Source organism: Acartia tonsa, chromosome 10, assembly GCF_053477335.1.
Source record: "Acartia tonsa isolate MP-2025a chromosome 10, ASM5347733v1, whole genome shotgun sequence".
NCBI lineage: Eukaryota > Metazoa > Arthropoda > Copepoda > Calanoida > Acartiidae > Acartia > Acartia tonsa.
The window spans coordinates 46,549,193-46,565,885 of record NC_137269.1 but is presented as its reverse complement, the minus strand read 5'-3'; the positions used below and the strand labels follow the sequence as shown (position 1 = coordinate 46,565,885).

Genomic DNA, 16,693 nt, shown 5'->3' with positions numbered 1-16,693 from the left:
TATCAACTAATAAACCTGATCTAAATACTGTGGTGTGGAAATTTTTTAAATTGTACATTACATTGTACATCCCCAACGATGATACACAAAAATTGCCCCTACTGTAGTGGTTGAAATAATTGGACTTTCAACTTAATGAACCAAACAATCAATTTAAAAAAAAGTCTCTTTAGTTGTTAAAAAAAAAAGAATACGATAACGTTATCATAAAACTTTGGGGATCAGTGTAATAAACAGCCTATTGTCTCCTCCCTCTCTGACCATAACAAATATGAAACTAACCTCAGTTTATTATCTCTGATCTTATGTAGAGGAATGTTTAGCCTATGCAGTATGAACTGAGAGAATGCCTTGAAAAGTCCAGAATCTTCACAGCCAGGTATAAGTGGAGTATTATAGTACAGGCCGTACATCATTCTAAATTGAGATACAGTAATAGTTATTTATCGTATTGTAGTATAGACAGCTTTTCGCGGATTTCAAAATGAAAATTATAAGATTAAAAACAGCTTTGTTAGCCCCGAGAAACAAAACTGGTATTAATTTTATGGTTTTTATTTTAATATTCGTGGGAAATTATCTGTAATTCGATGCAAAACCAAGGTAAAAAAAAATAGTTCTTCATGATATTATTTTAATCTTTGAAATAAAAATAATATATTTTTGCATCTGTAAAAACAATATAATGAAATGTAAGAAAATATCTTTAACTTATATTGTACGTGCATATTTTACGGATAATTTTTTGCCTGTTTAGTTTAGGTAATTAACAAGAGGTATAAAATAAGAACATAAGTGTTAGTTTGCAAATAAAACATCTTTATAATGGATGACCCCTTTTCAGATAAATTATTTAGCATTTAGGAGATCTATATTTGAAAGGGAAGGGAAGATAATAGCCTAGAACTACCCCAGGATCAATGAGAAGCAAACCTAACATGGAGAACTCAATTTGTTCAATAGTTATCAAAATCTTAACCTACAGACAAATATATTACTATTATAGTAGGATTAGGTACCAAGTAAATCAGGACTTAGATACGTGATTCCTATCATTATTTATTGACTCTCCATCAACTAATTGTAAAAAGATTCATATGGATAAATTATACATGAATTTTTATACCTGGGAAGAAGAGGAAAAGTGATTTTGCTGGCGCAGACCCGTTTGCCAGCAACTGTCTCCAGGTTCATCAGAGGGTTGGAGGTAAAGGCTTTCCAGGCTGGAGCAAAGTTGGAGTCATATCTGTAGTTCTCCCAGATTAACACCTTAGACATTTGAAAGATATAGAAGATTTAGATGGCCAATCCAAACCACAATCAGTCAAACTTAAAAGGTATTAGCATCTTACGAATGTATCTAGATCCTCCGTAATTATTACATGTACAAGTAAAATACATCGCAATAAAAATAGGGTTCAAATGGGCAAATGCGGCTATATCGATCTGTTTAAAATCTATTTTTGTTGCAAGAATATTTCTTCTTTAGTTTAAGGCTTCTTTCCGAAATAAATTCTTTCCATTAAACTTCCGAAATAAATTCTTTCTATTAAACTTCCGAAATAAATTCTTTTCATTTAACTTCCGAAATAAATTCTTTTCATTAAACTTCCGAAATAAATTCTTTCCATTAAACTTCCGAAAAAAATTCTTTCCATTAAACTTCCGAAATAAATTCTTTCTATTTAACTTCCGAAATAAATTATTTCAATTAATCTTCCGAAATAAATTCTTTCCATTAAACTTCCGGAATAAATTCTTTCCATTTAACTTCCGAAATAAATTATTTCAATTAAACTTCCGAAATAAATTCTTACCATTAAACTTCCGAAATAAATTCTTTCCATTAAACTCCACAAACACAAAGTTCCATTCAATGTTCCCCTAATTATCAGAGAGCGCGCGAGCAATGGGCTGTTTATTTTTACTGGTCCCCAAAGTTTTATGATAACGTTTTCTAATTCGTTGGATATAGAGCTTTGTGGACTTTAGTGAATACTGATTGGTTGATTTATTAAGTTGAGTGTTAAAACGTATCAACCACTATCCCTTTTTATCGCTGCCTAATTCTAGAGTTGCTCTGCTACCTGATTATCCGTATCAAAAACAGTAGTTCCATCCTGGGTAGGTCTGACAAACAGGGAGGCATACAGGTTGAAAAAATCACAGAAATGGTGGTACATATTTACATAAGCATCTGATCAGTATATATGCCAAGTTTATTAAAGATTAATTTAGAAGATTTCTCTTTTAATTGGGATCAAGAATATGTGTAATGTATTCTGAAGCTTTTTATAGGTCCTGGGAAGATTGAATTTATTTTGGGGAAAGGCCACTAGAAAAAATTACCCCCCTCCCCCAACTTTTTAAAACCTAAACTTTAATATATAGTGGTTAGAACTCCCCTCCCTCTTTTGAAGGCCCCGTTGAGGTCAATAGGTTGGCGTAGTCGCTAATCAAGAATAATCTAGGTATAATTTCAAACAATAATATAATTTATCGCATCGTGTTATAGACAGCTTATATGAAAATTATAAGATTTAAACCAGCCAAAGGCCCGAGCCAACAAAATGAAAATATATTTTCTGTAACGAGAACTTAACAGAAATGAAGACAAATCCTAATGAAAGATTATTAAGCGCTATTTAAAAAAAACTAAGTTTAATATTACAAATAAGTATAATTGGCAATATTCCTAATTTGATGACTATCAAAGGTTTGTTTATAACAATATCACAATTATTTTCGTCCAGGTTTTCTGTCGTTTCTCTGAATTTTAAGATAGAAAATAGGATATCAGTTACAAGATATTCTTTTAACTTAAAATGATTGGATATCTATCATACAATCACATAACACCCGCTATCTATAATACAGAGATTTTCTGACGTTAACATTGTGATTATGAATAAACCTATAATATAAAGTAGTAAGTTTTTTTGTTGTTGTCTGAAGCTTAAGATTTCAATAACTACTTCTGCTAATGGAAGCTTCAAACGCCTCCTAACCCTTCATATCCTAGATGAAGGAGCGCAGCAATATCCTATTCTGTAAAGTAATAAGATTTTTTCCCCATAGATTTCGATAACTAAGTATACAATCAATAGAGTTCTCCCTTTCATGGAAGCTGCTTATAGGTTCCTGGGCGGTTCAAGGCTATTTAATTCTTGTATCAAAGTTTGGTTTAGGCTATTTTTCTACTTTACTTACTCATTTGAATACAAAGCTCCTGGATGCTAGGAGCGCAGCGCTATTATATAATATCCTGATAAAAAAGTCCTAACCTTCAAAAATTACTTATTTGATTTAATTTTTATCTATCTTTGCCTGATATTTCTTAGTTCAGGTGCCCAGGACTGGAGAGGTGACATATAGTCCAATTCTTTTGAAAACCTAGAAAATACAAAGGATCTAAAGGGATAAGACAATGGACGAAAAATTTATATAAATCTTTAATACCTACTGATAAGCAAAATTATTAAAAGTTTGGACAATACTAGTCTGGAACCAACCAATCAAAATTCAATAAGAGTACCCAAAGTTTTTAAGCCACGGAATAAGATGATATGATTATTTACAGTCCAATGTCTCCTCCCTCCCTAAGCTAATATAAGAATCTGATATTTGGAATGAATATCAATTGACAAATATTCCATAAAATATGAAAGAATTGTTATCGTTCATATAACCCAAATCATTTAGATCAATTCATTTTCAAAAATAAAAATATTTTAAACATTATAAAGATTAGTCTTACTTTTCTAAATCTATTTCGCAGTCTATCTTGATATCCCCGGGGCTAAGTACATCCATCTTGTAACGCATATTTTCAGTTCTAACTTTATCCTAGAAAAAAAATCTTAAATGTTGAGTATCATTATGTTTTGTAGTTTTGGTGGTTATATATTCCCTATTAATTGGAAGAATATACAATGTAAATTCTGTTCATATTTACGACGTGAATAAATATGCCTTTTGCTGCTATATCAGAGACTAGCGGCTTCGCCCCTAGCCTCTAGGGGCATTGCCCCAAGAGGTTTAATTTAACCAATTTTTTGTACTTTAGATTTAAAAGAAAAATTTAAAAAAAAGCGAGATCCTTCGCTACAAACAAACAGACAAACAGACACACAGACAAACAGACACACAGACACACAGACACACAGACACACAGACAAACAGACACACAGACAAACAAACAGACAGACATCGTTCTTCTTTGTATTATAGATTGATACTTATAGATACATTAAAGGTAATGCCTTGGCTTTAAAAGTTGCAACTTATTACTATGTAAGTTTAGATAAGACTCACTTTTAAGGCAAAAGTCAATTAAGCAATCAAAGAGTTGACTGAATGCAAAATATTGGAATAGAGTTGACTGGGAATATACAAACAATAAAAGACTATAAATAAATACGATAAAATAGAGAACAACTTGATTTTTTTATATGGGTACGGTAAAGCTGCATAAACAATCGAACAAAATCCAAAGACATTGTTTTTTTTCTCTCCACATATTTCAGTTTTAAAAAAATATTATATTTCTTTAGGCTCTACTTTTTCCAATGTGTTTTTACAGTATAAAATATCAAAATATATCATATTTTGATATTTGAAAAATATATTTTTAAAACAAAGCTTTTCTACATTATCTATTTTAACATATGAATATAACTGAGTGCTCTGAACGTATATTTATAAGTGTTATCCTATAGCTAATATGAAACCTTAGTTTTGCAGATTAATAGGTATGGAAGTATTTAAGTAAGCTAAAGCAGAAAAATTAAATAAACAACAAAGATTTATCTTTAATATTAAAATCAGCTGCTATTCAATGTTATTAAGGGGGGAGGAGGTTGTGACACTTTTTTAAACCAAAACTAAAAGTCAAAGAAACACAACTAAAAAAAGAGTTACAGCACTGAAATTTGGTATGGCAGTTGCTTTAAAGAGGTACAATTTGGAACTGTGAAGAAACGGCGGACCGCCGCTTATGCCGAATTGTTTTTAGGAGGTAAACGGCGGTAGCGGCGTTTTCACTAACTTTTCTTCAGAGTTCCACAATGTACCTCTTTAAAGCGACTGTCATTCTAAATTTCAGTGCTGTAACTCTTTTTTAAGTTGAATTCCTGTAGTTTTGGTTTGTTTCAAAAAGTGTCACAACCGCCCCCTCCCTTCTGTCTCATTTGTTGATCTCCGCTTTTATGGATATTGTATAATAAGTTCAAAAATATCTTTTACCTTAATACTATTGAAATCAAAAACCATATTTCTTCCTTCACAAAACTGTAGATGCTAAAAAAAATAAGTTTAAAGTCAAAACAACTTCATTAGTAGAAATTATTTTATTATTATTTGTTATTGAGTATGTAATGTGATTTTGATATAATTTTAGTTTAATAAATGAGTAGGTAATAATATTCACCCTTCTGTAAATATTTGTGAGGGGGGAGGGGGGAAGAGTTGTACCTAACCTGCCATTGAGTCCTCCCTCCTCGAGAAAATGGAAGAATAATCGTGACTTCGCCTCTTAAGGGGCGTTTCGTCATATTTTCACAGTATGTTTTGATAGGTTATTTTAAGTTAGGCTAGGTGATTGCCCTGAGGGTTAGAGCCCCGGCCATGCAGGTACTAGAAATGGGAAAAAAGCTACTGTGAAAGTACGACAAAACGCCTCTTAAGAGGCGATGTCACGAAAGGAACTATACTCGAATAATCTAGCTATATAAGAATAAGATCCTGTCCTGTACTACTGAATAATATTTGCATATAAGGAAAAATCTTTCTTTGTCTATACATGTTATCCCCAATTTATTTTACCTTTGTACATCTAAGAGAAGATAGGCTTTTAATTTTGTCTTTATTCGTGTTTTCTTTGCAATATTCTGTTAGCTCACGTCGTCTATCTCTTACATATCCAAAGTCTGCCTCTAAAAAAAACATTTTTTAATTACTGTTTGTTAATTTTATCAGATTTCTTATTATTTATTCGGGTAGGTATTGATTTTTTAATATATTTTGAACAAGGGTGTAAATTTTCAAACCAAGTTGATTTCACCCACCTGGTCCCCCCCCCCCCCATTCTCTATTTCTTTCCCGGCCCCAATTCACACAGTAAAATCACCGGATATTTCCTAATTTTAGAAATTATACACCCCTGCTTTTGATAAAAAGAGATTTGATGTCAATTATCGCTCACTACAATACTAAATTCAATATTAAACTTGTATAACAACTACCTAACAATAAGCTACCTACCAGAATAGAACATTCTTTCAGCCTGAGCTTGCGTTTCTGCCCATCCGGAGTAGTTTCCATTACATCTAAAAGTATTTTATAAAAATCATTTCAAGCATAAAACCTACCTATAAAAACTTACTTAATAAATATGATTCCTATTCATTTAGAAACAAGGTCAATAATTCTTTGAGATAGCTCTATTTATTTGAATATAATAGAGATCAGACTGCGTAGACACCTTTCTTAAGGAGGAATGGGATTTTTTATTATAAATTATACTGGTTCCCAAAGTTACATACTAGTCTATACACCTTCACTCACTCATTGGCCGACAAACTTTGAGGACTTTTAATCATGATTGAATCGTACAAACTAACAGTGTTCAAACTTTTCAATTAATACCTAATTTTAATCTACAGTTGGATAATTTTCTTTGTGTTAATTAAATTAGGAGCTATTAACTTATCCCTTAACGAACCATGCTTTAGGAGCACAGCTGATAGAAAAAGTCCGTTCACTTATTTTGGAGGACCTGCGCTTCAAGGAAATAAATATTAAGCATACGGTAAATAAAGATTTACCTCGGATTAGAAAAAGGTTGCCTGCAGTTATTCTCAAAGCCCCAGCAGTCTGGTGTAAACTTGAAATCAGCTGGGGCCAGCCGGGGAAATTGGTTGTAAAAGTATTGTAGGTGTTCAGCTGGTAGATCTGGAGAAAAAGCTAAAATGTTCCCTGAAAAATTAACTGGATATAATCTGTCAGCAAAATGTTGCTAAATGAGTAAATATATATCAATTGATAAATTATTATTTGGATGTTTACACTATTTTCATGTACTATAATGAAGAAAAAAAATGCCTATACCCTCCATTACCCTACCCCCCCCTTCTACTGGTTAGATGAACTGACCAATAAAAGAGACCCACATTAGCAAGATAAATTAAAGACAAATTTTCTCCTGTCAATACATACAGGGTGAGTCAGAAAAAACTGAGTTTTTCGATTTTCAGAAACAACCAGACAGAATACAGAAAAAATAATTATATGTCCTTGTTCTCTGTACAAAAGCACATCAAACTTGTGAAAGGTGTTTTTCATTATCTCTAAACATGCGGCCTCTATGATAGGTGTATGGTGTCAAAAAATGCCTTGTGTGAAAAATGTTGATCAAGAAAAATTAAAATAACTCATCTATTTTGTATAAAAAAATCTTAAAATTCTAATATTTATTTAGAAAAAGGTCTAAGAAAAGTACTTTAATGAGTTTTAAAGGTGAAATGCTTTTTGGCTCCTCACAAAAGCATTTTTAGAATACTGCAATATGTCATTTTTTCATATTTATTGATTGTGATGCATGTGGTTTAAAAGAATCTTCTATAATAATGTAGCTTACAGTAAAAAGAAGAAAAACCTTTTTATTTAACAAAAAAATCTCTTAAGATAAAAAAGTTATCAAGGTTTGAATTTTAAAAATAAAAATGCCTTTTAGAAACCCTACCCTATTTAAATGAAGTTATTATGATGGATTATAACACACAAGTATAATTTGTCAAAAGGGGGCGGAGATTTTGGAGATTAAATCCAGTCTTGCACCAAATATAGAGGAAATGAGGGGGGAGGAATTTAGGTAACAAGATGAAATATTTCTGGTCATGGGGTATTATATCTTAACAATAGATTATAACAAAACGTTTGATTTATAATGTGATAATTTAATTCAAATAAATTATATTTTTAAGATGTTAAATATTTACAATCTGTTGAATAAAAGTAATCAAAAAATATGTTTGTTTATCTTTTTAGAATGGTAGACATTTTTTATTATAAGTAAATCTACCTAAAAAGTACAAAATAATGGCCGAAAAAGTCATCACACACACTTTTTGAAATCTTTATGCTCTAAAAAGCGCCGTTGTTTTCAGAGATATTCAAAAACACCTTTTCTAAGTTTAATGTATATTTTTATAGAGAACAAGAACCTATAATTGTTTTTTCCATATTCCTACTGGTTGTATCAGAAAATCGGAAAACTCAGTTTTTTCTGACTCACCCTGTATATGTAAGCTATATCCTAAATTATTTATTATCTCAGAATTTTACGTGTCCCTGTAATGCTTGAAACAGCAGAATTAAGTAGGCAACATTGAAATGCTATTTTAATGGAACTAAATTAAAACGAAGGTTGCTAGGTAGATTTTTATTATTACTTACCTACTATTTTAATGTGAACAGTATCATACCTGAGGCTGTAACACAAAGGAAGATGGACAGATGACAAATAAGAAATTGATCCATTTTAAATTTTTAAACAAATATTTTGACTTAAGTCAATTTAACTCTGAATTAAACATCCCATCGAAACATTTTGTAAATTTTCTGAAAAAAATATAAGGTTCTGATGATTTCAAAATCAGTTTACAAACATATTTCTAAGTATAAAAAAACACTTAACCATTTTCCATGTAATAAAAAACTACTTAAAAACAAATAAAAGCAATAATTACCAATTGATGTAGAGAAATGAAAATAGCAATAAGCATTACAGTTGCAAACAATGTTAAGGTAATGCCAGGGAAGAAGAGGACATGGACTGTTTATTACAAAAGTCCCCAAAGTTTTATATTTATTTTTTCTTATTCCTTGAGTTAACAACTTTGGGGACTTTTTATTGAATTTTGATTTTTAGGTTAGTTGAGTGTCATAACATTTTAACCACTAATTGTAATCTATAAAGGTAATTTTTTGTATCATCATTGGAGAAGTACATCAATTTTATTTATCAGCCATTGTTATCCCTTTAGATCCCCGGGTATTACATAAATGCAATCTTTTCATGGATATGATAATGAATGATAATTTAATTCTTCCTCCAATTCATAGTGTGTAAAATTATTCCTTAGGAAAACAAATGTTTGCAAATTTAATCACCGCATTTCTCCATGAAACTTACTTATTAAAAAATTTAAGTTATTTTCAACAAAGGTTTTTAGGGATCTAAAGGGATAAGACAATGGACAATTAATTGATGTACAACATCCCCAATGATGAAACACAAAATTACCCTTTAAGTAGATGAAAATTGGTGGTTAAAAAGTTTGAACACTCAACTTAATAAACCAACCAATCATAATTCAGTATAAGTCCCCAAACTTTGGGGACTGGTGTAATTAACAGCCCAATGTCCCCTCTCTCCCTGATAGGTTTGACATTTAGAGGTGTGAGTACTCCCTTTTAATTTCAACTTTGAGTGAAACCATGAATATTTAATACTTCAATACTTTTTAATACCAATAAAAGTCAAACTTAAAAAAACAATAAAGTAACATATAACAAAAGTTAATAAATAAAAAGAAAAAAATAACAATGTTTAAAAAACAATTTCATCTCGTTCAAATATTATAAATTATTCATGAAACTGTTTAGTTTCAGTTCAATTTAACTTGAGTTGTATATTCGCATATGTAAAAGTACAAAAAATGAAGAAAAAAAATGGCAACATCGCTTAAATCGTCGTCAGTAAAATATTCTCCCCCCCCCCCTCCCCCTCTTGATAAACTTAATATATTTTATTGCTTTGTTTTCTTTAGGGTTATTGAGCTCATAATTTAAGCGTGAAAAAGAGGTGTGGGGAGGGGGGGGGGTTAACCTACTGGCAACAAGAGTAAATTCGATTATAAGATACATATTATTCAATTCAATATCAAATGTGATTTTTAGAGGCTGATAAAGAACAATGACAAATATATCAGTATTTCAAATTGCAGAGAATAGGAGTTTTTTTCATTACAAAATATTTACGGCGGAAAAATTGTTTGAGACAAAAGTAAAATAGTTAGTTAAAGTTGTTGAAAAAGCCGTATAAATTGAAACTAATTATTAGCTATGTCTCTATCCCTGGTTACATACAGGTACAAAGTGAAAAGCAGAAACAGAAAGAATCATATTTGGTATTTGTAATATGAAGAAGGAAGTACACAGCGCACAAACCACGGGCCCGGGTAATTCCATTTCCTGGTTGAGGGAGATTCTATTTCCGGTTTACCTTCCTGTTGGCAGCATCAGCACCTGCAAAATTTCAACAGATATCATGTAGGCTCCAGGCAGAAAGGATGAGGTTGATGAGAAAAAGATTGGATCATGAAAAGAAAATAAAGTAAAAAATGGTTTCGTCGTATTTTCACAGTAGCTTTTGATAGGTTATTTTAAATTAGGTAAATGTTAATGAGTAGGAGAAATTGTATTTTGAAAATACGACGAAACCCGCTACTTGGTTTTCTTTCCATGATCCAAAAGATTACATTTCAAGGGAGTAGGATGAAGGTGAGTAGTAAAATCGCTTACAGTTTAAGCGTAAGATGGTTTGAGTATACCAACAGGCAACACAGTATAATAGTTATTTATCGCATCGTATTTTAGACAGCATTCCGCAGATAGTAAGGTGAAATTAGAGATTAATTATAGTTTTGTTATACCCGATTGGCCGAAGGCATGGACTGACAAAAATGGTGTTATGTTTTCTTATTTTATTATTCGTATAAAATTGTACATACTACGATAGGATACATAATTTCTCAGTATGGCTTAGAAGATTTTTTGAGTATAGTGGCAACGCACCTTAAGGGGTGATTCTTCGTATTTTTCACAGTAGCTTTTCTCATATTTCTAGCCCCTGATGGGCCAATTGCCTTACCCTGTGGGGCAATCACCTAACCCAATATAACCTAACCTAACCTAAAATAACCTATAAAAAGTAATTTCATAAATACGACGAATCGCCCCTTAAGAGGCGTTGCCACGAAAGGGACTATTACCGATTTTTTGTATAAATATCCTTTTATTCCTATTATTTTAAAGATGAATATTTTCTTCCTATATGTTTACTTTTGAATAATTTGAATAATACATCTTCTACAAAATAACATCTTCACATTTAAAAAAAAACATGGATAACAACATCCAAAAAAGCGAAGCTCTGAAATGGTATAACAGACGAACATTAACGCTAGTAGAGTGTTAGCTAGTAGCTATCCGTCACGGACGGACGTACGGACGGATGAACGTACGGACCGACTCTAATTATAGAAAAGTTTCTTTTCTAAAAATAGTCATTAAACTGTAAAAAATGCTTCAAACAATGAAAATATCATTACTTAGATGTTACACCATCTTTTCATGCTCTCTAATAAATTGAAATTTGCATCAGGCTTAAATGACAATAAAAATATTAATGTTTTCGCATATATTGAAATCATTAGAAGGTGCCTGACAAAGTAGCAGTAAAGAAAATACTCTAACTCTCCCCTTCCCCAATAGCAATAGTGGTAGCTGTAACAAAATATTCTACGTTTTGATGTGTTATTAATAATATTAAACAAAATGATAAGTTTGTACTTTACCTTATGTATTTTATTTTAGAGAATATTTGTTTAGGTAAAATAATGAAATTTTGACAATTTCAACATGAAAGAAAAATATTAAAACATTATTGGAAAAATAAAAACGTGCAATTTTTAGACAAAAACTTAAGGTCTGGCTGGACCATGAATTCTTTAAAAAATATCAGAGGGGATAATTTTGCCTCACTAAAACTTTAGTGAGGCAAAAGTTTTTTTAAGAATTCACCTCAGAAGTAGCGCGACAATAGAAATAATAAAATTATTTAAAGTTTAAACATAATTGTAGCAGTAAAATGACACGCTAATAAATAACAGAATTGCTCAATGACTGGAATAAAAAGGACTAATAATAAATATGTGTAGATACTAAAAGTAATTTGATTTTTGTGGGTAAATCCAATAAATCACTAATAAAATATTTTCTTATATAGTTTTTTTTTAATTTCAAGAATCAGAAAGATGTTCCATTTGAGAAAAAAAAATACTTTAGTCTTGTGACGTAAATATGGATGGAAGGACGTACGTACATACCCTAGTTACTGAGTAACTACACAGCTTAAGTATTCTCACAATACTTTGAACTTGAAAAATATGAAAATCAATGTTCACAAGATGAGGAAAAATGCGGGAAAATCACTGCGTTAGGAAATCTACTGGTTGCATAAAAATTTGGGGATAAAGGGAGGAGTTTTAAAATATCTGTGATAGGAATCATATTTATGAATATCATTAAAATGACCAGACTGTTTGAAAGGCTTTTACTTAGTGCTAAATATTTAACTAAAATATCATATCAAAGAATAGGAATTATTACATTCTTTTTGTTTGAACGCAGAATTTACTTTCCCCATCATCAGCCCCCAAAATGTTATATATTTGAAATCTTTTTTTGTCAGCGTTGCTACAAAAGACCAATTCTACAAAAGACCAACTAGGCGTTGCTACAAAAGACCAACATTTAGAAAATCGTAATACTAGAAGGTCTAAAGCTGCAAATGGTCTAACATTATATCTGTATTTATCAAATGAATAAAATGATTTCTTTAAATAGATTATAATTTATAAACGACACAATTACGAGAATAAGCAGAAAATTAATTTTTTTGTAAAAATGTAATGAAATAATTGCATGAAAGTCTTCCAATTTTTATGATAAAAATCTTAAATCTTCTAATTTTAATGATAAAAATCTTCCAATTAAACAAAAGTGCTCATAAAAAAAATAGAAGACGAAACACCTTGCCTTGAAGGTGTGACGTGCCACAAGTTACTACTGAAAGTTATAATCCAAGAACCAGAGTAGCATACAAGACAAACATAATCCCATCCAAAACTAAATACCAATTAGGTACTAATAAGTATCGGATCATGGAAAGAAAACGAAGAAGCGTGTTTTGTCATATTTTTTACAGTGGATTTTCTCCAATTTCTAGTACCCGCGGGAGGCTCTAACCCTGCGGGGCAATCATTAGCATTTACCTAACCTATCAAAAGCTAGTTTAAATTCCGCTACTTCATTTTCTGTCCATGATCTTAAGTATCATCAGGGGTAGCTACTAGCTATTCTAACAATCAATTCTACAAAAAATCACGAAAGTAAGGTGGAAGTATGTTTTGTTTTTTCATGTAATTGAAGAATAAGAAGGGGAGGAAAAGGGGAAGGGGGTTGTGGGGAAATTTTCCATTAGAATTGTTTGTCAGAATCACATTCCCTTTTCCCTGAGTATCATATAACTAACCTGATACGAAGGTCCTCTGTAATTTTCCTTTCTGTTTCTCTCTGAAGTCAATGAGAAGACCTGTGCTCAATTCTTGTAATAAGTCCATTGTATCCTGAACAAATAAAATATTGATAAATAATTTGGAAACACAAAAAAAGACCTTTTATGGGGTGCTGCTAGTGGCTAAACTGCTGAAAAATCAGCAAAAGTTTCTAGATCTTTATAAACGTTTTAAGAACGCCTACAAAAAACAGACAGTAGCGAAAATTTAATAATGAACAGTAACTCGCAGTACACGCAAATGCGCGAAAACGAAATATTAATATAATTATTGGCTATTTTAGAATTAAAGCAGGATTGTTATTTGTCTTTAAAATGACTCAAAGGCCCCAAAAGACAACAATAAATGTATTGTAACAAATACTTTAACTTATAACATTGATTAAAATATTCAGAAGTTATATTTTAAATATGCACTCCACGAGGGGTTGGAAAATTTCATTTTTAAACATTTCACACATCTTAGGTCAATAGGTAATTGGACTGGCCAAAAAATTGTGGTAAATTAAAAGATTTAATTGTTTTTAATCGTATAGAAAAAAGAACCAACTGTAAGACACCATCTGAAAAATGAGATATAAAGAAATGGATAAAATATTCACCTGAGGATATTGGCAGCCCATAAACTCAACATTTCCTAGGGTCTGTGCCAAACAAGCCTTAACATATTAAGAAATTAATAGATTTATAATAAAAAAAAATTCGGATCATGAAAAGAAAACAAAGTAGCGGGTTTCGTAGTATTGTCACAGTAGCTTTAAATATTTTGGTTAGGTAAATATTAATGATTGTCCCGTAGGGTGAAAGCCCTCCGCAGGGGCTAAATATAGGAGAAAAGCTACTTTGAAAATACAAAGAAACCAGCTACTTCGGTTTCTTTCCATGAACCAAAATTCCATAGTATAAAGTACAAGGAACGACCTACATTTCATTTGAATAGATTTTGAAAAAATTATCTTATTTTCATTTCTTTTATCATACTGACCATAAATTTTCAATTTACATTTGTACTATTATAAGCAGTTGGATCATAGAAAGAAAATAAAGTATCGGGTTAAGTCGTTTTTTTACAATAGCTTTTGATAATTTATCTTAGGTTAGGTTATGTAAATGTTAGTGATTGCCCTTCAGGGTATGGAAATTGGCTTCGTATGGCTAGAGCCCCCCACAGGGACAAGAAATAGGAAAAAAGCTACTGTGAAAATACAACGAGACTCACTACTTCGTTTTCTTTCCATAATCCAGCGTGTTTAATTTACCATATATTATAAATTATTTATTTTTAAAAAATATCGTCTCATTGTCTTTATTACCTTATGATATTCGCTTTTAAAAATATATCCTTGTTAAAAAATTGAATTCGGTGTAAAAATTAAACTTAGCAACCTCCAAATATTTATAAAATCTTACCATCTGCTGTTCGTCGTACTTGTCTTTGTTTCTATTCAAAAGAAAAGATAATCAATACCTTCAGTATTTTCAGGAAGTAAGGGAGGGGACAATGGATCGAATATTCAATTTTTAGGAGTCTCAGACTTAAAGGGAATGTGCAAGAATTCAGCCGGTTCTGACCGACTTTGGGCACTAGCGCATCATTGCCACTAACTCGCTGAGTTAGTTTTGAATATAGCAGACAGAAACATTTGTTATGAGAAGGCTGGTTTTAAAAATTAGGAATATGGGGTAAACGAGTTCCAGGGACGATTTTTCTAGTAATTAATTACAGAATGGTCACCTAATGTACTGGTAATCTATTTTTCAAATGAATGTTTTTTTCTTAGAACTTTTTTCTTGTTTCATAGTTTTTTAAATTTAATTAACATACCCTTTACAATTTTCTTCAAATTTTCTGGATAAATCTGGATTTCATGGCCTTTCAGCGAAAACTTTTTAAACGAATTAATTGCCCATTGTACCCTCCCTTACTCCCTGAGTATTTTTAAACAAAGCATATCAATAGTTAATGTTATGGTAAGTCAGTAAGTACGTCAAAACCGGATTTTATGTTTTGTGATTATACAACATGATACTTTCATCATACTGAATTGAAAGTTTAGACATAAAGCAATTCAATAATTGAAGACAAAAAAAATATTTTTAAGTTGTGCTGAAAAAATTAGAATGAATTCTATGAATGTTGTCATCCATGTTTTAGATTTAAAAATTCTATAAAAATATTTGCTCTCGAAGAGGATGCGATTTCATAACAATGTACGGAATTCTTGAATTTTGATGACCTAAGAATTAAAATCTTTTCATTATATGTTAATCTAAATCTATTAAAATTAACCCTTACAGCTCGGGCCCCAATTCCCACCTTAATAGATCGGGGGGGGGGGCTCCAAGAGCCCCCCCCTCTATCTCGGCTCCTGTTACAGATAAAGACGTAAAATTTTTTTCTGGTGGTTCATGTGTATTTTTAGAGAAAATTACTTTTTCTAGTCATAGCAGCCAGGCCGCTCCTTAGCCGCTTTTTAGCGGCCAGCCGCTAAATTTTAAAACAGCTGTAGAGCGGCCAATTTTGCAGCTAGGATGACCAAATTTTAGGACGAACTTTTATTTTTCATAACAAAAAAAAATACTTTTTCTGATCATCGCCAAAAAACGGCAAATAACGGAAACCGCCATTTTCGGCGGTTACGGCGGTAAAACGGCGGTTGGCGGCGCCGATTAATATTTTTATCTGTTTGATGTTGCTCAAGGATTTACCAAAAAAATTTATAGGACTCTAGCTGTAATAGAAGCCACGATATTCATGATATATGTCTGTAGTAAAAGCCGGACAAAAATCGGTCATAAAGTCGGTCAGGGAGCGGTCAAACAGTCATAACACATTTTTTCTCAGAAGGTCATTGATATCTAAGTATTCACCAAAAAAATTTTAGGTTTCTCCTTATACACAAAAGTCATAATGTAGAAATTAAGATTTTTTAAGAATTTTTTTCTAATTTTGGTGCTACCCAACCGACTTTGACCGGACACCACGACCGACACAGACCAGATATCCTAATAAAATCAACTCTTGCCGACGTATAATTACTAAACTTAAAAAGTCATGAAGTCACAGCACTCCATCTTACCTACAAAAAAAATGAGATTGAAAAAACTAGAGGGGGGGGCTCTTGGAGCCCCCCCCCCGATCTGTAAGGGTTAAATAATTCATAATAACTCAGAGAAATGCTAATGAAATCAAAATAAACACTTTAAAAAATAGTAGCTTTAAAAATATCAGCCATCTTTTCTCCACCTAAACTTAGACTCATTTTTACAAGA

At 31.5% G+C, this 16,693-nt stretch overlaps 2 protein-coding genes across 2 annotated transcripts in view; both read right to left on the bottom strand.

Moving 5' to 3' along the window:
* The window catches only part of Eogt (EGF-domain O-GlcNAc transferase), a 32,204-nt gene extending 23,583 nt beyond the window's left edge, over positions 1-8,621 (bottom strand). Inside the window, exons 1-11 of the mRNA XM_080174774.1 lie at positions 8,484-8,621; positions 6,825-6,975; positions 6,262-6,326; positions 5,824-5,933; positions 5,245-5,298; positions 3,758-3,846; positions 3,328-3,393; positions 2,698-2,769; positions 2,088-2,199; positions 1,127-1,269; positions 283-417 (exon numbers count right to left, since the gene is read on the bottom strand). Coding sequence (XP_080030900.1) covers positions 283-417; positions 1,127-1,269; positions 2,088-2,199; positions 2,698-2,769; positions 3,328-3,393; positions 3,758-3,846; positions 5,245-5,298; positions 5,824-5,933; positions 6,262-6,326; positions 6,825-6,975; positions 8,484-8,538 — 1,052 coding nt within the window. The 5' untranslated portion in view covers positions 8,539-8,621. The remainder of the gene's footprint in view (positions 1-282; positions 418-1,126; positions 1,270-2,087; positions 2,200-2,697; positions 2,770-3,327; positions 3,394-3,757; positions 3,847-5,244; positions 5,299-5,823; positions 5,934-6,261; positions 6,327-6,824; positions 6,976-8,483) is intronic.
* Positions 8,616-16,693, bottom strand: part of LOC145330179 (partner of xrn-2 protein 1-like) — an 8,892-nt gene continuing 814 nt past the window's right edge. The window contains exons 3-7 of the mRNA XM_080174776.1: positions 14,831-14,863; positions 14,023-14,079; positions 13,379-13,472; positions 9,894-10,308; positions 8,616-9,744 (exon numbers count right to left, since the gene is read on the bottom strand). Of these exons, the coding sequence (XP_080030902.1) occupies positions 10,271-10,308; positions 13,379-13,472; positions 14,023-14,079; positions 14,831-14,863 (222 nt within the window). The 3' untranslated portion in view covers positions 8,616-9,744; positions 9,894-10,270. The remainder of the gene's footprint in view (positions 9,745-9,893; positions 10,309-13,378; positions 13,473-14,022; positions 14,080-14,830; positions 14,864-16,693) is intronic.